Here is a 25369-nt window from a genome sequence, read left to right as displayed (position 1 = left end):
GGGGGGCTTATATAGTCTTCAACTGAGATAGACACGGGGAAGCCACTGCTTACCCTGAGATTGGTAGCATGGAATGTTGCTCCTTTTTGGGTTTCTGCCAGGTACTTGTGACCTGGATTGGCTACTGTTGGAAGCAGGACACTGGCCTAGATAGACCATTGGTCTGACCCAATATGGCGACTTTTATGTTCATTTCAAAACTCACCTGAATAGCAGGTGCTGTTACCCAGATAAGTGCTTTTGAATATTGACTAACACACACAAAGTGAAATACCTAAACACCCAAATAAGGCACTTTGAAAACTGACTAGGGTTGAGCACCTAGATTTAGTAGCCTAAATTGAGATTCCTAAAATGGCCACTATGAGAATAATTTTATTAGTTACTTAGGGGTCCTTTTACTAAGGCCTGGTAATGGATCTAGCGCATGCTAACGATTAGTGTGCGCTAACTGTTAAGATGCCCATGGGCATCTTAGCATTTAGTGCATGTTAAATCTGATAACGTGCCTTAGTAAAAAGAACCCGTTAATAACTATGTAAGACACCATTTTATACACTCAACTAGATGCTTATAAAAACTGCATAAGGGTAATGGTGCATAAAAGTATAGGCCTGCTTTTTTGCAATATATGCATAGGCATTTCTGGGGGTGGAGAATGGGTGAAGCTGTGGTGGGATCAGTACTTATGTGTATTTTGTAATATACATGTATAGAAACTAATTTCTATTAGCTTTGCAGTATTCAGGCAGCCTTTTTTTTTTTTTTTTTAATAAAGATGGATCAGTGCATGTCTTTATAAAACAGGGGCAATGTATTTTTAATGGCTTCTTTTCCTATCAAGCAACATAATGCTGGAATGCTTTACCTGCACATATATGTAGTCTGCATAATTTTAAGGCTTTTAAGAAAGTCCTGAAATTTCATCTTTTCAGAATGTTTTATGAGGCCTGAGTAGAGAATGATATGAGAGCAAAGTTTGTCCCTGTCCCCGCCCCATGGGTTCTGTTTCCGCCCCATCCCCGCAGGTTATGTTTCTGTCCCCTCCCCATCCCCGCAGGTCCTGTCTCCGTCCCTGCTCCATCCTCACAGGTTCTGTCCCCATCCCCTACCCATCCTCATGGGCTCTGTCCTCATTTGCAGAAGTCTCAAACAATTATGATTTTATATTTAAATCTTTTATTAAAGTATAAAAAGGAACAATATGCTGTGCAACCGTTATGATAAATTACAAATAGAAAATAATAACAACAACGAGCAGCTATAATAACCTTCCTCACCACCACCCTCTACTCTTCCAACCCCAACAATAGCTAATTTCTACTACCCCAAGGAATCCTAGTCCACCCTGCTAAAATGTCCAGGGGTACAAAATACAACCCGTTCTGTATGCTCTAGAGGGGAGAAATATGCCCTATGAAGCACTGTTATGACTTTTAAAATCTGTGGATGAATAAGAAGTCATCAACAATCTCAGGATTCAGTCTAGCTCTCCTGCCTTTCACAGTCCTTCCTGCAATAGACAAGATGTACTGGTAGCAGGATGTACAGGATCCCTCATGAAAATTTTGCTAGTTGTAGCCAACATGTTTGCTTGTTTTTCCAAAAAATCAAAATATCATTGTCTGTTTCACTTAAACATAAATAACAGTTCAGTTCATTAACAGGCTTCAAAGACGAAAATGATACGGGGGACAAAGTTTGTCCCTGTTCCTGTGGGCTCTGTCCCCATCCCCGCCCCATCCCCGTGGGATCTGTCCCTGTGGGCTCTATCCCCATCCCTGCCATGTCCCTGCAAGGTCTTTTCCGTGTCTCCATTCCCACGGTTACTGCGGGTCCCCGTCCCTATGTCATTCTCTAGGTCTGAGCTTTGAATTATGTTTTATCTGTAATTTCCTGGAAACTGTTTTATTGTTTTTATTTTTTTAAACTACAGAGAACTCCTGTGGGTTATTGGAGTATTTAAACCCTCTTGTATAATATTAGTATATGCACATATGTGCCTTGTCTCCTTATGTATTCGTGTTATAAACTTACCCTGTATGGTGAGAAAAATTGTCAATTATAAAGATCACATGTAATAAATAGAACAGCAAAGTTAAGTAAACATCAGGGTTATGAGAGGGAATTATCAATAGAAGAGCATCAAATGGGGCAGAGGATAAGAAGCCCCATAGCAGCATGACTTGGATAAAATTGATCAGTATTGTCTCTTGGATCTGAGATGCCCAAGTTTACTGGGATAGTTGATGGAAGTAGATCTTTAACCTTGTCAGATAGATGCAGAAGTGAGCAGGGTTGCTGGCCAACACTGGCATACTTGAAGAAAGAGCCATCCCCATCCCCTCTCTCACCCTTTAAGACTTTCTTCCCCTGTTCCTACAACACCATCTTTCCCAAGGTAGTGAGGACCAAGAGGCCTATCTTAGGGACCCTTTTACAAAGCCCCGGGAGGCAGTGGCGTAGCCAGACTGCCAATTTTGGATGGGCCTGAACCCAAAGTGGGTGGGCACAAAATTTTCTCTCTACCCCCCTCCCCCAGCAAAATTTAGTCACGCTAATCAGATGCATTTGTCACACAGGGTAGAGTGCTGCTTTTCAGTGCATCAGATTTCAGAAAATTTATTTAATAGCCTAACACCCTTTTCAGTGAGCTTTCAGAGGCCAAAACCTCCTGTCTCAGGTCAGTATAATGCTGTTACGGTATCCTCGCCTGACCTAAGGAAGGAAGTATTGGTCTCTGAAACTTCATTAACACAGGTACCATATTACTTTATCCTAAATTAAAAATAAAATTATTTTCTTTACCTTTCTTGTATGGCCATTTACTTTTTCTCATTGTGTCGCTCCCAGTCTCTAGATTCTGCTTTCTTTCGTATTCGCTTAACTCTTCTGCCAGGTTTTCCTGGCCATTTGTCATTTTTCTCTCCTTTTTCTTTGCTTTCTTCAATATTTTTCTGCCTCTCTCTCTGTCCTGATTTAATTCATTCTTACTATCCATTCTTTAATTTCCTTCATCTACTTATGGCTTTTCATCTTTTTCTCACCCTTGTTCTCCCCATGCCCCTTCCTCTTATTCTCCAGTCTTGCACTACTCCCCTTTTCCATCCAGCAGCTCTCCTCTTTCTCTCCCCATCCTTCTAGTCTCCCCTCTCTCTCCCCATCCTTCCAGTAGTCTCCCCTCTTTCTTTCTGCATCCTTCCATCCAGTGTCACCTCTTTCTCCCTACCCTTCCATCCAGCGTCTTCCCTCTTTCTCTCCCCATCCTTCCATCCATCTACCCTCTCTCCTGATCCTTCCATCTAATGTCTCTCTCTCCCTCTTTCTAACCAGTGTCTCTGTATCTCTGTACCCTTTTCTGTTCAGTGTCCCTTCTCTCTCCACATCCTTCCCGTCTCTCCCCTTTCTCTCTGCATCCTTTCATCCATCTCCCCTCTTTCTCTCCCCATCCTTCCATCCAGAGTCTCTCTCCCCATCCATCCGTTTTCCCTCTTTCTCTGCCATCCTTCCATCTGTTTTCCCTCTTTCTCCCCATCCTTCCATGTTTTCCCTCTTTCTCTGCCATCCTTCCATCTGTTTTCCCTCTTTCTCCCCATCCTTCCATGTTTTCCCTCTTTCTCCCCATCCTTCCATGTTTTCCCTCATTCTCTGCCATCCTTCCATGTTTTCCCTCATTCTCTGCCATCCTTCCATCTGTTTTCCCTCTTTCTCCCCATCCTTCCATCTGTTTTTCCTCTTTCTCTGCCATCCTTCCATCTGTTTTCCCTCTTTCTCCCCATCCTTCCATGTTTTCCCTCTTTCTCCCCATCCTTCCATGTTTTCCCTCATTCTCTGCTATCCTTCCATCTGTTTTCCCTTTCTCTGCCATCCTTCCATCTGTTTTCCCTCTTTTCTCCCCATCCTTCCATCTGTTTTCCCTCTTTCTCCCCATCCTTCCATGTTTTCCTTCTTTCTCCCCATCCTTCCATGTTTTCCCTCTTTCTCTGCCACCCTTCCTTCTGTTTTCCCTCTTTTCTCCCCATCCTTCCATCTGTTTTCCCTCTTTCTCCCCATCCTTCCATGTTTTCCCTCTTTTCTCTTTTCCTCGAGGCCCGCCCTGCATACCAGCGCCAGCCCCAGCTCCCATTGCCGGCCACTGCTGCTTTTCCTTTTGAAAAATGTTTTAAAAAAAAAAGCGCAGCACCAGCATGCACTGTCTAGGCAGCCTTGAGGCATTGGCTGCTGGCTCGCAGGCTCCTCCCGTCTCTTATGTTACTGCCCCTGCGTCGCTCCAGGGGCAGTGACGTAGGAGACGGGAGGAGCCTGTAGAGCTAGCAGCCAATGCCTCAAGGCTGCCTAGACAGTGCATGCTGGTGCTGCGCTTTTTTTTTTTTTAACATTTTTCGTCCTTAGCGTTAGTGCTTCTTCTTTTTGTAGCGCCGGCCCTGCTGCTCAACAGGAAAAGCAGCAGTGGCCGGCAATGGGAGCTGGGGCTGGCGCTGGCCTGGGTGGGCCTGGGCTGAAATTGAGTGGGCCTGGGCCCAGCCAGACCCACCCGTAGCTACGCCCCTGCCGGGAGGGCTAATGTGCGGGTAAGCGTGTGCCAAAGCAGCACTACCACCCGGTGGTAATTCTGAGTTTGGCACATGCTGAATCCCCCGGTAGAAAATATGTTTCTATTTTCTACCACAGGGGGTTTTCCTGGTGGTAATCAGAAGTGCGGCCACCTTGGCGAGCTCTGTATGGTTACTGCACAAGTAGTGCATGAGCCCTTACTGGCAGGTCAATGGCTGGTGGTAAGGGCTCAGGTTGTAAATCGGCACACACCCATTTCCCAGCCCATTCAAAATGGCCTTTTCCCCCTTCCGCGGTAAAATGTGGCCCAGCGCACACCAAAAAGACGCACCTACACTACTGCAGGCCACTTTTTTTTACTGCGGCTTTGTAAAAGGACCCCTTAATTTTTCTGCCTGGGACCCGTTCAATCCTAGCTATGTTAGGGGGTCTTTTACTAAAGCTTAGCTTGAGTTATCTGCATCAGACCCATAGGAATAAAATGGGCCCTGCTGCAGATAACTCAAGTTAAGCTTTAGTAAAATACCCTCTTACTGAGGTAAAAAATTCTAGCTCATATACAGTGTGTGTACAAAGAACTAATTGGTGAAATGAATGTGAAAAAATGCCCCAAAATGAGGAAACATTCTGTTTCAAATGAGTACAAATCAAATTTTTCTTTGTGCATACCCCTAATATATAAATCAAAACAAAGAGGGTAATAATCACCCCATAGTGATCAGCTTTGTGCTCCAGTACCAAAACCCTGCAAAACACAAACATATTCCAGACCTCTCTCTCTCTCTTTTATTATATATATATATATATATATATATATATATATATATATATATATATATATATAATATTTTAAATTATTCAATGTTTATTAGTCATTCCCCCAGACCTATATTGAAAACCTGTCATAATAAAACAGTACAAATGACCAGAACCCAAACAGCAACAATTCTATTGCTAAAAAGCATTCTCTTAGAATACCAATATACTTCCTGCAGGAACAGAACAAACCAGACTGCTACAAATCCATACACAATAGCAGAATACCTCAATTCTATTTAATTATTTAGTTATCACTCCTGCAGAATACAGATAAAGCCCCAGAATAATAACTCAAGTTGTTGTCTGGATGGGAAAATCTGGAAGCAGTAGGAAAGCAGTGGGCAAAACCAGTGCCGTAGTGAGGGTGCCTGACACCCGGGGCGGGTTGTGGCTGCGCACCCCCCCCCTGGGTGCAGGGCACGGCGCACCCCCCCCGAAACGCACCCTACCTTGCAGTGGGGGGCAGAAAGAGCAGACAACCAGCGAGCCGACACCCCCCCCCCCCCCAGCGCGTGCACCCGGGGCGGACCGCCCCACCGCCCCCCCCCTTCCTACGCCACTGGGCAAAACTTAAATGAGCTATTGTAAGGCAACAATCCATTTTGTAAGGAAAGTACATTAAAGTAAGAGGAAAAGGAGGCTGCTTTGGTTCTCAAAAGTTGTAGCTGAAAAGGTAAGAAAAAAAGAGGCTAGCCTGTATAAAGTACAAGAGATTGCAGAAAGAGGAAACGGGTAACAATATCTGGAAAAGCTAAGAGAAACTGGTAGAGTACTCAAGAAAGGAAGGATCAATTGGAAGATAAAATAGCCAATACAGTCAATAGGGGGATCTAGACATTTTTAGATATGTTAGTGATAGTAGAAAGAGCAAAAGTGGCATTGTGAGACTCAAAGGTGAAGGGGAGGAATATACAGAGGCTGATAAAGATAAGGTGTAATTGCTTAACAAATATTTCTGTTCTGTGTTCACAGCTGAACGGCTGGGAGCAAGACTGCAGAAGACAAACACAAATAGGAATGGAGGTGTTATGGACCCTGAACGATTTCCAGTATTTGGGAGGAGCTAAACTAAAGGTGGACAAAGTGATGGGGTCGGATGGGATACATCCAAGGGTACTGAAGGAACTTAGGGATATTCTGGTGGCTCTGCTGGCTGGCATTTTCAATGGCTCTCCACAGTCGGGATGGGAGTGGTGCCAGAGGACTGGAGATGGGCAGATGTGGTCCTTCTCCACTAAAGTGAAAGTATGGAAGAGGTTGGGAGCTACAGGCCAGTAAGTCTGACTTCTTTTGTAAGTAAATTAATGGAAACAAAACAGAGAATAGTGAAGTTTCTGGAATTCAATGGATTACAGAACCCAAGGCAACATGATTTAACTAGTGGCAGGTCTTGTCAGACAAATGTGTTTAATTTCTTTGACTAGGTGACCAGAGAGTTGGATGAGGGAGAGTGCTACATGTGGTGTATTTAGATTGCCTTTGACACAGTTCCACATAGACAACTAATAAATAAACTGAGTGCCCTCAGAATGGGCCCTAAAGTGACTGACTGGGTTAGGAACTGGTAGAGTGGAAGGCAACAGATGGTAGTGGTAAATGGATCTCACTCTGAGGAAAGGGATGTTACCAGTGGTGTGCCGCAACATTAGTTCTTGGGACACTTCTTTTAAACACTTTTGTAAACAATATTGCCGAAGGGCTGTCTGGTAAGGTTTATCTCTTAAAATCTGCAATAGGGTAGATGCTCCTGATGGTTTGAGATATAAGATGAAGGACCTAGCGAAGCTTGAAGAATGGTTTGCTATTTGACAGCTAAGATTTAATGCTAACAAAATGCAGGGTCATTCATACTGTACATAGGATCTCTAAAGGAGAGGAAGAGATAGTAGATAGCATGGGTGGGCAGACTGGGTAGGCCATATGTGGTCTTTATCTGCCTTCATTTTTTTCTATCTGGTTGATATTCAAAATGATTTCACCCGACAGAAACGGTCATTGTTCAGGTCTATCTGCTAACTTTCAGTGGCACTTGACTGGTTATCACCACTGAAAATTAGTAGTTAGTGCCTAAAACCAGGGGTGGAGTCAGTACTTGAATGGTTAAGTGCCGATATTGAGCACTTAACTGGTGAAGGTAACTGCATAAATGGCCCTAATAAAATAGTCTTATTTTTATGCGGCAGTCCATTGCCAGTTAAGTCCTGAATTTTGACTTAACCAGCCATGTGTTAGCCGGCACTGCATAAACCAGATATTTAATGCCAAAGCCTGGACGTGGCCTGGCATTGAATATCTGGGAATAATGCCGACCAACTTCCAGAGACCAAAACTTACTTCTTCAGGTCAGGACAATATACTGCTGTAATGGTATTTTTGTTCTGATTTAAGAAAGGAGGTTTTTCCCTCTGAAAACTAGTAAAAGAATATAATAAGTTAATCCAATAAAAATGTATCACCTTATTCTCTATTTTATTTGTTAATTTTTAATGTAGCAATTGGAATATGTAAGTTTTTGATATTTACATCTGCTCATTTTATATTTTGCATGGTACAAAGGAACTTGTTGTTTCTGTTTCTTTGGTTTTGCACTGTATGGAGAATATGGCTTCTTGGGGGTTCAGTTTAATTTTTGTCTACATATTTCTATTTTAGTTTATAGTTACTTATCCTATACTTCATGAGGGGCTACCTCTGTTCATGTGTGAAAAAGGCCGGATAGTCTGTTAGCATCAATTGACTGTGTAGGACTGATTTGTACTATTCCACCTTGTTTTGTTTTCCAAAAGGTGTATTAATGTTCTCCTGTCCACTGCAATGCTCAGGGTGTTGTTTTTTTTTCTAGGAAGGGCCTTTTGTGAGCCCCTGGAACTTTGCCTGTAAACGTACTAGCTTCTGTGGTCCAACTTGTTAAGAAAACTTTTTACTTTATAGTAAAAAATTAGTTTTAAGAGCTGTACTTAATTATTTTTACTTGAGTATTTTTTTTGTAAGACTTTATGCTTTTACTTCACTTCTTTTGAAGCCAGTACTTTTACTTTTTACTTAAGTACTTTTAAAAAGTAACAAACCCATCTCTGCACAGGAAGTTGAACCATTGGAGATAGGAAACAGCAGAGGGAAAGTCACTGGGGCCAACCAGATGCAGTTTGTCTCTACTGTTGCTGCTGGGGCAACCACACAAAGGTTTGGAGGACTGCAGAGGGGTGGGGGAGGGAAGTGAAGTGAAGTGAAGGGAAAGGCAAACCAGAGATGCTAGACTGCAGGGGCAGTGATCCAGGAGCCAGGCTGGGAGGAAGATTGAGCTTTTTGCCAGGTTCACTCAATTTGAAGATATACACAAGTACAAGTGATTTGTGCTCACTTTAAATTTGTTGGTGCCCAAGTGAACTGAATGTGTAGACACAAATACATCCCTCTATTAAACATTTTAAAATATAATACAGAATATGTTACCTGTCTGGATCAGGCTTAATTTTTCCAAGGATCGTTACTATAGAATGAGGGATAAGTATTCCATTGAGGCGATGGTCAACACTTATTCGCTGTAGAATAAACATTGATATTTATTTAGCAATACTTTTTTATAAGTACAAAAATAAAGAACCTTTCCATTAAGCAAAAGTTTTACCTTTATACCAGATTTCACATTTCATCTTTATTCAATATACTGCTAATACAAAATATCTAAGTAGTTTACAGAGTCATTAAAAAGGGGGACCAAGACTTCAGAAAAGATACAAAAGGTTAACCATTTTAGAATAAATTTTAAAATATGCAGAAACGTTTACAAAAGAAAAAAAGTAATTAACCCCTGTATTCTATAGATGGCGACTAAAGTTACATGTGTGATTTTGGCCATGTGGCCATATTGTGTATGTAACTTAATTAACAAGTTAATTGGGACTAATAAGTGGACACTAACAAGCAATTATCACTAATTAGACTTTATATGCATAACTTGCTATAAAGTGTTGCACGTAAATTCTACCATGTGGCTTTCAAAAGGGGATGTGGCCAAGTGTTTTAGAATATGCTTGATCTGTGCCTAAATTAGGCATTGGTATTTACACTAGGTTTTAATCGGTGTAAGTAGCCGACAGTAAATTTTAGTCATTGGACGGCCACTATGCATATTCTATAAACTGTGCCTAACTTTAATCAAGATTTACAGAATAGCACTAAGTGTGTGGTTTTTCAGTGCTGATTTTTTTATTTTTATTTTAGGTACCATATATAGAATCTAGTCCTAAGTGTATATAAGACACATTAGGAGGAGAGGGCATGAGAAAGAATACAACACCAGTGAAGCTGTTGCAATGAAGCAACAATAATGATGATCTAGCCAAAAAAATTAAAAAGTTAATCTGAACGATGGGAAAAGGCCTGGGAAAAAATCAATGAGTTCTGAGTATAGCCTTGAACTTCTTGAGTGAAGGTTCCGATCTAAGAACAAGAGGAATGGAGTTCCATAGGTTTGGGGCAAATGATACTAAAAGCAGATCTGGTAAAGTGAGATCGGATTTGAAGAAAGGTGGGAACAGCAAGTAGATGTTGATAGGTTTAATAGAGACTGCGTAAGAGACTAAAGGGAGTGACTTAGAAGAAAAGAGAGTAAGCCAGTGTGCATAATCTGGTGGGCCTAGAACAAAATCTTGAAGGTTATATGGAAAGAAGTAGGGAGCCAATGCTCTACCAGATGAAACGTAGTAACTCTCTTGTATTTTTTTGCAGCATGTATTAATTTTACCAAAGAATTTTGAACAATCTGTAACCTCTGTAGCTGATGTTTGGGTAGACCACTAAGAAAAGAATTACAATAATCGATTCTAGAAATCACTAAAGAGTGAACCAACAAATGAAGGGATAAAGTATCAAGCAGCGACTGTGTTAATCAGATCAGTTGCAAAGCATGATTTCAGGCCTCCTTCTCACATATAATGATATGCCTGGTTGCAGCTCTAACTTTATTGTCTACATCTGGGACATACAGATATAAGAGGTGTAAGGTTCATTGGTTGTTTTCACCTAGGTACCTTGCATCTAGGAAGGCTACTCAAATTGCCCCATAGGCTTTCCAGAATTCCATTTATAACATTTTATATAAGCCTTAACTGCAGCCTTTGAGAATCTGCTAGATTTCAAACTTTGGGAGCTGGGGAGGGGAATGTGAGGCTCCAGCCCATTAAGAATTTATCTTTTTCAGGGTCTGTAATTTAGAATGCTTTGCCTCCTGAACTTTAGATGGTAAGGGATTTTTACTGTCTTTAGAAGGAAAGTAAAGGCATTTTTAATAGGAAGCTTTTGCCTAATGCTATTTATAGATTTGAGCTGTTATTGTATGTGATGAATTTGAAGTTATGGTATTTTGTGATATTACATATTTTCTGTCATCAAGCAAGATTGCATAACAGCATACATCATAGGTCACTGGGATGAAATTGCTGTTCTAGAGCTTAGTATAAACTTCTGAGTATTCGTGAACTTTCCCATGCGCAGTGGATTAGCTCCTCAGTTTTGTTTTTTCTGCTCAGCCAAACAGAATCTAAACAAAGCTCTATATTTTGTCTTTAATTTAAAACTTCGTCCAATGTTATTATCCATTGTACTCTTTATTATTTTCCTTTGTTTGTTTTTTTAGGTTGATATAGCTCCAAAATTTGGATTCTGGCCTGCCCAAAATGTGGCAGAAAAATCTACTTTGACACTCACTCCAAGTGCTTAATTTGCTTGTGTGCTGAACATAACCAGAGCAAATGCAAGCACTGTGTTTGTCTGTTGCCTAGAGTATGGAAACATCACCTAAATCTCCTTCATTACCATATGTGCTGTTTTATAATTTGTATGTTTGTGTCTCAATAGGCTATTGCATATCTCCACCAATCTATGCTTTGCTGCTGCCCTTAGCTCACTGTGAACACATTTAGAGGTGACATCAGATGCAGTAACTTTAAAGTTTATTTTTCTTTTCTGTGGCATGAGTCAAAGGAGTGCACTAAAGGAGCTTGTCACATTCCTTTGTGCACCTCCAGAGAGCACCTGCCTTACATTTTCTGTTCACAAGGCTTTGCCTTTAAACCACGCTGTGTACAAAATGCTACAAAAAAATCCGATCAACATATGCCTCACTGAGCACAAGCCCACGTGGTGACCCAAAGTGAGCAAGCACCTTTAATGCACCATTAGCTATCGTTTCATCACACTGTCAGAGACTTGTGTTGGCGAGTGGTGGAACAAATACAGGTAAAGGAGGAGGAAGGTTCAGTGGAGAGATTGCTGAATTATAGAAAGCAACAGTTGATTTACCAACTTCAAACAGTAATATCTGGAGGTTTAAATTTGGAGCTGGAGTGGGCATCATTATTACAGATTGATTGTAAGGAGTTTGGTTGGTATGGACCTCCCAGAGTGGAAGGGGAGATGACTTAATAGTTAGGAAGTAGTATTTAAAATGGTGGAGAAGACGCCATCGCCATCTTAGCAGGGGTTTTCCTGTGAAAGAAAGCTGGGTTGGCATTATGACGGCTTAAGGTAAAAATGTAAACTTTTAGTTCACTGTTTGGGAAGTGTAAGATGGACTCTCACACAGTGATTTATGTTTTTTTCAGGGGACAATCCTTGAAACAGCCTGTAGAGGCAAAACATGCATGTCGGAGGCCAGGTCCCCAGTTTCATAATAAGATGAATATGATATGAGTTTAACCTGTTTCAAGTAAAATTAAGATAATATTAAGAAAAAATTAAAAATATTAAATCAGGTGTACCGATGAGGAAGTGGTTGCCCATAATGTTGCTAAGGTGTGATGATACTGTCGAGGGGCACTGCTGAAGTCACCAAGTAGGTTTGAAAGTACTATCTTCAGTGACAAGAACACATTGATGATATATTTGGAGGTATTATAAAGGTTGCACTGATTTTTAAGTTTTGGCTATTATTATTATTGCGGTAGAGTAGAGAGGGGTGGGACAGACCGTATTTTCGAAAAAAAATGGGCGTCCATCTTTCGTTTCGAAAATACGGTTTCTACGGACCAAAATTCCACGGATTTAGTCGTTTCTGTGCTGGGCGTTTGTTTTTTTTTAGCAATAATGGAAACTAAAAACGCCCAGCTCAGAAACGTCCTAATCCAAGCCATTTGGTCATGGAAGGGGTCAGGATTCGTAGTACACTGGCCCCCCTGACATGCCAGGACACCAACTGGACACCCTAGAGGTGAGTGCGGTGGACTTCAGAAAAGGCTCCCACATGCATAGCTCCCTTACTACGGGTGCTGAGCCCCCAACTCCCCTCCCCCAAAACCCACTACCCACAAATGTACAGCAGTACCATAGCTCTTAGGGGTGAAGGGGGCACCTACATGTGGGTACAGTGGGTTTTGGAGGCCTCCCATTTACCAGCACAAGTGTTACAGGTAGGGGGAATGGGCCTGGGTCCGCCTGCATTATGTGCACTGCGGTACCCACTAAAAGTGTTCCGGACCTGCATACACGCAAGCCTCTAGGACTTGTTGCTGCTGTATAACCTTGGCACACCAGTTGACAGCTGAAGACTAATGTCTCCGAAAACGTCCTTTATTGGAATAAGCACATTTACTCACAGTTAACTGCAGATCAGATGTTGTGCCCCACTAGCAAAGAGTCTCCCTGGTACTGAGATTAGCAGTAGGTCAGAGCTGGCAGAAAGCTGTACAATGCCCTCTTTCAGCAACATTCAAGGTTAAGAACTATGTTCTGTAACATGGCTAACACATGAAAGGGATCTAAAACTGGCTTACAAAAATGGCCACTACTACCTCATGGACTACCGGAAACAAAACAGGGCAAACTCTGACCCAGTAAGCAGGGGGAAAAGCACCATGGGAGTAGAGCCTATCAACTACCAACATCGTGAGCATTTAACACAAGCTAGTGGAATCACGGAGCCCAATACTCTACACCCACCACAATGCATTGCTGATGTGACTCTGCAGTGCGCATAACAGAAAAAGTGTCCCACTCACCCGAGAGCCACATCAGAACCAGGGAAAGGCTGTCACAGGATAGAACACATTCTGCTGTCATGGAGGTGGGTACGGCATTTGAGGCTGGCAAAGAGACTGGAAAAAAAAGTTTTTAAAGTGTTTTTTTTTTGGTGGGAGGGGGTTAGTGACCACTGGGGGAGTCAGGGGAGGTGATCCCCGATTCCCTCTGGTGGTCATCTGGTCAGTTGGGGTATTTTTTTGGGACTTGGACCTGAAAAAAAGGGTCCAAATAAAGCGGACCAAATTCTCGTCCAAAACGCCCTTCTTGTTTCGATTATCAGCTAAAGACGCCCATCTTTCCTCGGTCGATACCCATGCCCCAGTCCCGCCTTCACCAAGCCTCCGACACCCCCCCCCCCCCCCCGGTCAACTTTGTTCGTTCCTGTGACAGAGTGCAGTTGAATACGACCAAAATCGGCTTTTGATTATACCGATTTGTTCGCCCACGGGAGAAAGATGCCCATCTCCCGATTTGGGTCGAAATATGGGCGTCTTTCTCTTTCAAAAATAAGCTAGATCACATTCCATATTTGTACTGATATTCTTATGAAATATTAATATTCACAAATGTTCATGATATTGATAGCATAGGCTGTGTTCATTCATACATTAAAATTAAGCAAACTTACTGAGTCTGTAGCCATTGCAGTTGACCTAAATGTAAATCAGAAACAAAAATTTGTCAGATTTTTTAACAATATTGTAAGAAATGGAATGCAAACCATATTTAGGTGAAAAATGCATTAGTAACCTGTTGCAAGCACTGCATTGCATTTATTAATGGATTATTTTATCAGTATTGAACTGCTCTAGATTATCGATCAAACACTGATAATTTAAGAGTATGTAGTGTGGAGGGGCATTTTCAATATGGTGTCTAAATCTGACTTTGGATGTTTTGCTCAAAACGTCCCAAATTCAAGTGGTGAATATAGCAATTTTCATAACAGAAAAAAGTTTATCATTTTGTTTCAAAAATGGCCATTTGCTAGAAGTTGCTGTACTCAGTGTGTGTATCTTTCTGGACCATTTTTGGAAAAAAATGTCCAAGTGGAAAACGCATAAAATTAAACCATTGGGATGTAGAAGGAGTCAACATTCTTAGTAGACTGGCCACACAGACATCCCAGCAGAGCAGTGGGGCACCCTAAGGGCACTGCAGTGGACTTCACATAAAACATGCCAGGTACACGTCTTACTGTTGCTTCCTTCTCTTTAATGGTAGGGGGGGATGGGCCTGAGTCCACATGCCTGAAGTGCACTGCACCCACTAAATACTGCTCCAGGGACCTGCATACTGCTGTCAGGGAGCTGGGTATGACATTTCAGGCTGGCATACAGGCTGGCAAAAAAAATTTTTTTTACATTTTTTTGGGTGGGAGGGGGTTGGTGACCACTGGGGGAGTAAGGGGACGTGATCCCTGATTCCCTCCCGTGGTCATCTGGTCAATTGGGGCACTTTTTTGTGACTTGGACCTAAAAATAAATGGACCAAGTGCAGCCGGCGAAATGCTCATCTGAGCTGGCCATCTTTTTTCCATTATGGGGTGAAGCCGGCCATCTCGTAACCCCGCCCCTGCTCGCCTTCTGTACCCTCCCTTGAAGGTTGGCTGGCTCCGCGACGAAAAAGCAGTTGGTGCTGGCCAAAATCAGCTTTTGATTATACCAATTTGGCCAGGATCAGGAGATCACTGGCCATCTCTCGATTTATTTTATTTTTTTGTTACATTTGTACCCCACACTTTCCCACTCATGGCAGGCTCAATGTGGCTTACATATTGTATACAGGTACTTATTTGTTTCTGGGGCAATGGAGGGTTAAGTGACTTGCCCAGAGTCACAAGGAGCTGCCTGTGCCTGAAGTGGGAATCAAACTCAGTTCCTCAGGACCAAAGTCCACCACCCTAACCAGTAGGCCACTCCTCCACTTTGTGTCAGAAGATGGCCGGCGATCTCTTTCAAAAATGAGTCAGTTAGTATGACCTTTGAAAATACACTAGTATAATGTTTTTTTTAAGTTAATTCATAATTTGTGTTCAGTGTGTCCTCCTTTCAACCCTGACACATCCATGACGTCTTTGATGCCACTGAACTGTTGGCTCAATGAATTCTGGGGTTTCATTGATTAAGTGTTTTGTGAGCTCGATTCGCTGAAGCTATATCCTGTTGAAAAATAAAATATCCAGAAATGTCTCAAATTTCAGGCAGAAGTTTCTGCTGCAGTAGGATTGCTTTTGGGTTATTTGAAAAAATGCCGGGAGTTCTGTTTTTTTCCGGACACCGTGTAGTTATGCAGGTTCCGGCTGATATTCAGTGCTGGGGCCCACTTAGCTAAGTGACTGAAATTAGGACAGCTCAAAAGTTGAATATCGTTGGTGCCTGCTTCCCAATGCTATCCCCTGAACCGCCCCTGATCTGCTCACATGTTTTTGGGTCAATCAGAGCTGATATTCATTGGCACTGCCAGTTAAATGCTACTGAATATTGGCAGTTGGGTTGTCCCGAGCAATTTAAATGGGCAGGAGAAGAGTAATTGGTGAAAATATTGAAGAAGACTGGGGGCAGTGCGTTTTTTCTAGCAAAAAAGGTGCCAGTACTCAAATGCCAGGCCACCGTTCAGGGGTGGGGTGATCACTGAGGGAGCCACCCCAAAATAGCCAGGTCCCCTGCAACCAGTCACAGAATCTATAACAAGGCAGAATTGGTGTGTAGAGCCTGAGCTCTTTCATTAAGGGGGTCTTTCACTAAAGGTTAGCTTGAGTTATCGGAATAAAATGGGCCATGCTGCAGATAACTCAAGATAATATTTAGTAAAACACCCCCTAAAACCTGGGGTCCATGAGTCAGTTTTAGCAGATAATGGAAAAGGTGCCGGTACTCTGTACCCCCTAAAAAAAGCCCTGACTGGGGTTAATGGTCATCCTGGCAAGCCATTGGAGATAAAGGTAAACTAATGATGAATGAACAAAATGAACACACAAATGATGGTCTAAACAGAAGGAAAGTGGCAGGTTTACAGATTATTTAAAAAAAAGATCAGACTCTGAAGAGAATTCTGAATCAAAGGTTGACCACTGAGGATTTAGACAATATAAAACATAAGTCAAGAGAGACAGATTGTACAGAATTATTTTTGGTAAAAGGCTTCATATATGGAAACAGCTGTAGGAAATTGAGATGAATCAAATGAGACACATGACTAAGGGGCCCTTTTACTAAAATTTGCTAACATTTGCAGTTATTGTGGCTTAATGTGGGATTTTACTGAGTAGTAACTACAAATTTTGCACAACACCTTTTGGGGGTGTTCCCACTATTTTTATTATAGGTCATTCAATAATGTTCCCATTAGTGTGTGGTACCTGCTGAGAATTAGCTTGGGATCACTTACCACCTCCTACTGCATTAGCCAATTAGTACACAGTAAATGTAACATGCTAGCTGACTAATGCTTCCACATCCATTCTCCACCCATGTCCCCCCCCCCCCCCCCCTGAGGGAAAAAATCTGTAAAAAATGCAGTAATGTGTGGTTTAACATGTAAAAACCGTCAAACCTCCACATACACCCCTTAACACAGTTGAGCAGTATCATGTTTCCATGCGTTAACTATGCATTACAAGCTTAATGCCCTTTAAAGTGTCCCTAAATGTCAGTACAAAAATGGATGACATTATACTTAAAATATCAGCCAGAAAATGCTCATTTAAGGAATTCATGAGTGAGAGAATAACATAGTAACATAGTAGATGACGTCAGAAAAAGACCTGCATGGTCCATCCAGTCTGCCCAAGACAAACTCATATGTGTATACCTTACCTTGAATTGAATTTATACCTGTCCTTTTCAGGGCACAGACCATATAAGTCTGCCCAGCAGTATTTCCCGCCTCCCAACCACCAGTCCCGCCTCCCATCACCGGCTCTGGTACAGACCGTATAAGTCTGCCCTCCCCTATCCTTGCTTCCCAACCACCACCCCCTCTTCCACCCACCTGCTCCGCCACCCAATTTCAGCTAAGCTTCTGAGGATCCATTCCTTCTGCACAGGATTCCTCTATGCATATCCCATGCATGTTTGAACTCTGTTACCGTTTTCATCTCCACCACCTCCCGCGGGAGGGCATTCCAAGCGTTCACCACCCTCTCCGTGAAAAAATACTTCCTGACATCTTTCCTGAGTCTGCCCCCCTTCAATCTCATTTCATGTCCTCTCGTTCTACCGCCTTCCCATCTCCGGAAAAGATTCGTTTGCGGATTAATACCATTCAAATATTTGAACGTCTGTATCATATCACCCCTATTCCTCCTTTCCTCCAGGGTGTACATGTTCAGGTCAGCAAGCCTCTCTTCATACGTCTTGGAACATAAATCCCATACCATCCTCGTAGCTTTTCTTTGCACCGCTTCCATTTTTTTAACATCCTTCACAAGATACGGCCTCCAAAACTGAACACAATACTCCAGGTGGGGCCTCACCAATGTCTTATACAGGGGCATTAAAACCTCCTTTCTTCTGCTGGTCACTCCTCTCTCTATACAGCCTAGCAATCTTCTAGCTATGGCCACCGCCTTGTCGCACTGTTTCGTCGCCTTCAGGTCCTCAGATACTATCACCCCAAGATCCCTCTCTCCGTCCGTGCCTATCAGACTCTCCCCGCCTAACACATACGTCTCCCTTGGATTTCTACTCCCTAAGTGCATCACTTTGCATTTCTTCGCATTGAATTTTAATTGCCAAACGTTAGACCATTCTTCTAGCTTCTTCAGATCTTTTTTCATGTTTTCCACTCCCTCCGGGGTGTCCACTCTGTTGGAAATCTTGGTGTCATCCGCAAAAAGGCAAACTTTACTTTGTAACCCTTCGGCTATGTCACTCACAAATATATTGAACAGAATCGGCCCCAGCACCGATCCCTGAGGCACTCCACTACTCACCTTTCCCTCCTCCGAGCGAACTCCATTACCACCACCCTCTGGCGTCTGTCCGTCAACCAGTTCCTAATCCAGTTCACCACTTTGGGTCCTATCTTCAGGCTGTCTAGTTTATTTAAGAGCCTCCTGTGGGGAACCGTGTCAAAAGCCTTGCTGAAATCTAAGTAGATGACGTCCATAGCACGTCCTTGATTTAATTCTCCTGTCACCCAGTCAAAGAATTCAATGAGATTCGTTTGGCACGATTTCCCTTTGGTGAAACCATGTTGTCTCGGATCTTGCAACTTATTGGCTTCCAGGAAATTCACTATCCTTTCCTTCAGCATGGCTTCCATTACTTTTCCAATAACCGAAGTGAGGCTTACCGGCCTGTAGTTTCCAGCTTCTTCCCTATCCCCACTTTTGTGAAGAGGGACCACCTCCGCCGTTCTCCAATCCCTCGGAACCTCTCCCGTCTCCAAGGATTTATTAAACAAGTCTTTAAGAGGACCTGCCAGAACATCTCTGAGCTCCCTCAGTATTCTGGGATGGATCCCGTCCGGCCCCATGGCTTTGTCCCCTTTAGAATGTGTTCATCAGCCACTCACTGTCTGGATTCAGCTGGTATTAAATGATAAATCTTGAAGCTGGTTATCAGACTAATTTTAAATCATGCATTATTATTGTTCCCAAAAAAAGAGCACCGAGTGCTGTTTTACAGCCAGCACTCCGAGTTGGGTGCTGTTTATAGAGTAGCACTGGAATCCGTACCTAACTTTGGGCATGAGGATTTATACCAACTGAAACCTGGTGTAAAACCTTCTGAAAAAAATTAGACACGGATCATCCAAATTCTATTACAGTATGTGCATCTTTAGGGAATGCCCCTGACTCACCCATGCCTCTCCAAGAGCTGTGCCCCCTTTTCAGTTGCATGCCAAAATATTTATGCACGCATCTTTATAGAATAGCGCCTAGCATGATGCATGTGTAAATTCAATTGTTGCCCAGTTGTTAGTGGCCACCTATTGGTGCTAATTGACTCATTAATTAAAATTGTACATGCAACTTTGAGTTTCATATATAGAATCCGGGGGATAGGACAGATCATCAATGTGAAATGTCCAGAAAGACAAACATTTTATAGGTGTCCATGTGCCTTTATAATATGGGCTTGTACAGTGATCCCCAGTATTTCACCCATTTTCTCATCCAAACGTACATCTGCTCCAAAGAAATTTCTGAATGTGTACATACCCTATGTGTAAATCTTTTTATTAGAATGAACAACAGCACAATAGCAAATTTCAGAACGTACAATAAAAGAAAACACTGCATTGAATAATCTACCATTAAAACACAAATCAAAAGCCAAACCCGGAAACCCTACCTCCCCCCACCCCCATCTCTATACAGCCTAGAATCATCAAGGTAAAACAGCACAGATCCTTGTGATAGGATTGACAAAGAAGCATGAAAATGACTGGATATAAAATAATCATGGAAGATAGCACAAAAATGCAGACCTTATGAAAATCATTGTCTTTACTGGTGAATTAAAAGCTCCCAGAAGTTCAATATACAGAGTCCAATATGGCCATGTTTCATCTGAATTGCAGGCTGCGTCAGGGGGGGGGGGGGCAGTAGTTACCAGCTGGTGTAAAACTCCAGAAACAGCCTGGCTGGTACAGCCGTTCAAACATGGCAAGCAAAGCTGAAAGACCAGTCTTTTTCTGAAAGCATTTTGTAGTCAGTAAAAACTACACAATGCTTTCGGAAAAAGGCTGATCTTTGAGCTTTGCTTACCCCTGATGCAGCCTGCAATTCAGGTGAAACATGACAGTGTCAGGCTTTGTATGTTGAACTTTTGGGAGCTTTTAATTTACCAGTAAAGACTGTGTTTTTCAAAAGGTCTAACTTTTTGTGTTATCTTTCACGTTGGATTTGGCGGACCGCCTGTCTTGTTGTTTTCTGACTTACAAAATAAGCATGTACATTACAATTCCACCTTAGCACTACCCAATGTACATTCCTAGGAATGCTTATGCTGAGAAATAGGAGAAATCTTAGTGCACTTATGTTTTCCAAGTGTATACTCAGATATAAATTTTATAAGAGCCATTTTCTTCTTGCAAAACATGTTTTACACGTGAAAAAAGCTTTATAAAATTACCCCCAAATTGAGAGCGAGATGCACTAAAACAACGTTAGAGCCCTTCCCTTACCGATTCTTTTACGAATCGGTAAGGGAAGGGCATGCATCAAGGAATAGGAATGCAAATGAGCTGCTCATAGTAGCTCACTTGCATTCTGTATCCCATCGTTAAACAGTCGGAGAATCGGCCGGTCGAGCATGCGCAGAGCAGCAAAGCGTTATGCTGGCTGCTCTACGCATGCCAAAGACATCCAAAAAGGACATCCTGACGAGCATTCAGCACCAGCCTTACTTTAATTTCCAGCCCAGACCCTGCTCCCTCAGCGGTCTTACCATTCAAACAGCTGAACCAGCCGAGCCCCAGCCCCACCGAACTTTGCAGGACGAACATATGAGAGAGAGACCTGATGTCCAAATCAAAACTTTTTCGACATCCTGCCCTCCAGGTCTCTCTTAGCCAATCACAGCGCGTTTAGCTGATACTGGTAACAGCTAAACGTGCTGTGATTGGCTAGGAGAGACCTGGAGCTGATCAGACATGCTATTACTTGTTCTGGAGTGCTGTATTTTGTTATGCTGTTTTGATAAATGTTCAATAAAGACTTCATACAACTTAAAAAAGTGGAAAAAAATCCAAGGGCTCGTCCTTTTTTTTTTTTTAACAAAACTAAAAGTGGGATTTGAACCCACCACCTCTGGATTACAAGACTGGTGCTTTATCAGCCACAGCTCTACTTGCTTGGATGGCCCTCCCTTACTTCCAGGTCTCTCAGCTGAGTGAAGCACGGGCAAAAAGGACGTTTTTATTAGTGCGGGGGGTGGGGGAGGACGCACAAAATGCACGGTTTTTTTTTAAAGCGAAGCTTTATTTAAAAAATCAAACAGGCTCTGATGCTGCAGTCTCTATTTTGGACATCATTCAACCCCAGAATAATAAAAACGTCCTTTTTGCCCGTGCTTCACTCAGCTGAGAAGTCTCTGAGCCAATCACAGCGCATTTAGATCAGCTAAATGCGCTGGGATTGGATCAGAGACTTCCAGGTTTTTGTTTTTTACATTTTAATAATTTTTCCAATCCCGCCCAGCCCCAATGAGAGGTACAGACCTCTCGTTAGATTTTCCAGCGTTTTCCAGCGTTAAGGCAATCGAAAAAGGTTAGTGCATCTTATTACAATAGGGTTTCTACACGATTTGCTCATCTGCATTCCGTTTTCGTTAGCTGCTACCATCCTTGGAAAAAAGTGTTTAGTGCATTCCAGGGTTTACTACTTGCTCGTTAATGGCTCGTTAAGTTTAGTGCATCTGGCCCTGACTGTCCTCTAGTTTCTTTGGCACACTCACCTGCACTAGAGGATAGTTGAGCAGACAGATACTCACTTTACTGTGTTATCAGCACACTTTGGGGTTTAATCATAATACTGAAAAACATTTGCTCTTTCCTATATCTAAAGAACATATGGAATGCACACAGATATTCTACAGTAAAAAAGAGTATAACTATGTGTCTTATATTCTTATTTCAATAATTTAAATAAGCATCATTGACAATTTCCTGACAAAAGATCCTCCTCAATATTATAAGATGCCATAGGGACACTAAAGAATCTTTGAAAGTTTGATTTCTGAGTCATCCAATATCTTTTCTTTACATATTAATATTGACCTTTATAAGTGTAGACATTACTAAAAAGAACAGTTTAAAATAATCCTTCCACCTCTGTTTCAGTCCGTGTCCTGTATTATGCATTATCACTTCAGTGTAAAACCTACCGATGCAGTTACCTCAGGGAAGAGTTTGGTGTCTTTGATGTCTCTGGATGGAAGTGTCAGACTTCAATTCACAGTCAGGAAAGATGACTTCCTGCTATAGCTCCTGTAACAGACACTTTCACCCCTACTCCCTTGGGCTCTGCTAAGATGATATGAGTAACTTTTCCAGATTTTCTTGTAATAAATATGAAAACATTTAAAGTTTTTTTCTTTTTATTGCTTTCTTTGCAGTACAGATCGTGGTGTAACTTAAACATCTAAACACTCCAAAATAAATAAACAAACTTTCTCTATAAAAATAAGACATCACATTTTAGTTTTAGGGCATCTTCCTTCAGGGAGAACAAATACAGTAGAAAGGGGGTGGGATTTGATACACTGTCTTTCTGTGGTTACAATCAAAGCAGTTTACATAGGGTGTACAGGTGGCCAATGGAGGGTGAAGTGACCTGCCCAGAGTCATAAGGAACTACAGTGGGAATCAAACCCAGTTTCCCAAGTCACTGCACTAACCATACAAGGATCTGAAACCATTAGTGATATCTCTCTCGCTCTCTCTCTCTCCCTTTTATCATTCCCAAACCTCACTGCTGGTCCCGTTTCCTCTGGTGTTCTGTATTTTGGAAGTCCACTCATGAAGATGATGGCTGCCTTTTTTCTTTCGATGTTCATATTGATTTGATATGCCTTTCTGGCTCTTTGATTACCATGCTTCTTACTGTATTTCTATAATGACCAAGGTAACTATCCAGATGAGTCTACCCTAAAGCAGAGAAAATTCTTAATTCTCTGATAGACACATGCTTAACTGATTTACATTAGATACAGGAGTCGGTTTTGTTTTTTAGCTCTTCCCAAAACAAGTTACACTCCGCTGTTGATCAGTGTTAGGATTTGTTGCTAGAAATAAAAGGGTCTTTTTACTGAGGCACACTAGAAACTGGCCAGCATTGGGGTTTCCCATGCGCTCCATCCACTTTTTAGCGTGTTGGTAAAATGGCTGATTTTTAATATCTTCCATTAATGGACTTGAGCTAATTTCCCAATTAGCACATGGCCATTAATATGTGAGCCCTTACCACCACCTATTGACTTGGCATTAAGGGCTCACATGCTACCCCTGCAGTAGTCGGTCAGCATATTCTAATGGCCATGCACTTGATGATTACCACTGAGCATGCCTACTCTCCACCCACTGCACCAGAAAATATTTTCCATTTTGTTGCGTGGCAATTGGCGCATGCTGATTGCACAAACATCATGCCTCTGCATGCCCCCGGTGGTGCTTTTTTTCTTTTAGTATGCAGTAGGCATGTGTTGCACCCACTGTACTTCAGTAAAGGACCCCACTATTGAAAGAATAAATAATAAAAATATATTAGAATTCTGATAGAGATATAAAATTACTAGTTACCCCAAATTGTTACTTACAGTTTAGAAACAGAGAATATGAAGAAAGATAAGAATAGCAAATCACATTTAGGGGACCGTATCATCAGCAGTGGGATATATTAAGCTTTCATGTGGGAGGTTAAGGTATTTTCTTCGCATGCTAAAAATAGTAGGTGATGTAATAAGGCTTTAATATACATGTTAAACTGATCTAAAACAATATTAGTGGGGCCACGCTGTAAATAAAGGAATGTCATTTGGATATGAGGGTTTAGCAGGAGCAAGGTAAATCACCTAGTATGATCATCATGATAATTACCAAAAGTCAGTGGCGTTCCTAGGGGGGCTGACACCCGGGGTGGATCGCCGATGCACCTCACCCCCCGGATGCAGCGCGACCCCCCCCCCCCCCAGGTGAAAGGACACCCCCCCCCGCAAAAGAACCCCCGCCTGGGTGCACGCCACTAGGGGGGTGCCGCGCGCGCCTGTCCGTCGTTCGTTCCATGCTCCCTCTGCCCCGGACCGCCCCCCCCCTAAGAACGCCACTGCCAAAAGTGTTGCTAACAGCAGATTGATCAGTCCCCAAGTTTGACCAGGTGATAACTGACACAGATGCATGCTGAGAGAACTAAGAGATCCTTTTACTAAGCTGTGTTAGGCACCAGCACTCACCTGGAGTGGAGGAGTAGCCTAATGGTTAGTGTAGCAGCATTTGATCCTGGAAAACTGAGTTTGATTCCTACTGCAGCTCTTTGTGACTCTGGGCAAGTCACTTAACCCTCCATTGCCCTAGATAGAAATAAGTACCTGTATATACTATGTAAACCACTTTGAATGTGGTTGTAAAAACAACAGGAAGGCAGTATATCAAGTCCCCATTCCCTTTCATCTAAGACAGCTTAAAATGGTTTAACATGGGATGTGCACAGGAATTCTGCAATAAATGATATTTTAGTGCGCGCTAAAAAAAAGCTTACTTTTGTTGGGAGGGGCCATGTCAGGGGGGCATTCTTGCGCTAGTCAGCACAGCTACATTACTGTGTACAAACTGGTTAATGCAAGTTTATCTCATGTCTACAAAATAAGTGGTGGTCATTTTTATTAATGGCCCTCTGATGTCTGTCCCAGTATGGCAATGTTTATGTTCTTATGCCTGCTACAGTCTTCAAAAATGGAATAATTCTTTAATTCATGGACCCAACACAGGCCGTGTTTCGGCACATAGGGGTCTATATAAAAACATGAGAAATACAATCAATCAATATTGGTAATCTTACATGATATTAATACAGATAGTGATATAAACCACCAGAGGGGAATGAAAGTCTGAGATAGACAAAAGCTCCCAAACACACTGACTAAAGAAAGTCAATAAAAGGATGTTGGGGAGGAAGTGACGTCACCTCTCAATCATGGGTGCATGAGTCTTGAGCTCCATCAGAGCAGTGCGATTTAAGCTTGTTTTACTCCTCTCCTGCTTCCCCTCAGTGTAATTTTTGCCACTATTTGCCTGTTGATTGCTGCCATGTCCACCCGAAAACACCTGGAGAAGTTTAAATATCTTCCCGAGGATGTGGAGCACTGTTGACCACAGAGTCGCGGAGTGGGACCTAACATGGCCAAAATGGTATCAGAACATGGTGATACAGATGACGAGGAGGCTGGGACCTACCCTGGTCCCAATGAGGAAGAGATCACAAAAAAAGATGTGAGCTGGTTTAAAGCTTTAAAATTGGAAATGCAGGAGG

General features: G+C 42.3%; 1 protein-coding gene across 4 annotated transcripts in view; it reads right to left on the bottom strand.

Moving 5' to 3' along the window:
• LOC115477622 (galectin-3-like) overlaps positions 1–22331 on the bottom strand; it is a 30198-nt gene extending 7867 nt beyond the window's left edge. Inside the window, exons 1-4 of one of the 4 annotated variants that reach the window (XM_030214624.1) lie at positions 22242–22288; positions 19562–19618; positions 14021–14045; positions 8827–8915 (exon numbers count right to left, since the gene is read on the bottom strand). In XM_030214624.1, coding sequence (XP_030070484.1) covers positions 8827–8915; positions 14021–14035 — 104 coding nt within the window. In that variant the 5' untranslated portion in view covers positions 14036–14045; positions 19562–19618; positions 22242–22288. Of the gene's footprint in view, positions 1–8826; positions 8916–14020; positions 14046–19561; positions 19619–22229 lie in introns of all 4 variants that reach the window. The other 3 variants (XM_030214625.1, XM_030214622.1, XM_030214623.1) reach the window with 3 other exon arrangements.
• Positions 22332–25369: the final 3038 nt, after the last annotated feature.

Source organism: Microcaecilia unicolor, chromosome 9, assembly GCF_901765095.1.
Source record: "Microcaecilia unicolor chromosome 9, aMicUni1.1, whole genome shotgun sequence".
NCBI classification, from domain to species: domain Eukaryota; kingdom Metazoa; phylum Chordata; class Amphibia; order Gymnophiona; family Siphonopidae; genus Microcaecilia; species Microcaecilia unicolor.
Note: the sequence above shows the minus strand (reverse complement) of the source record. Positions and strands in the feature narration are given on the sequence as shown.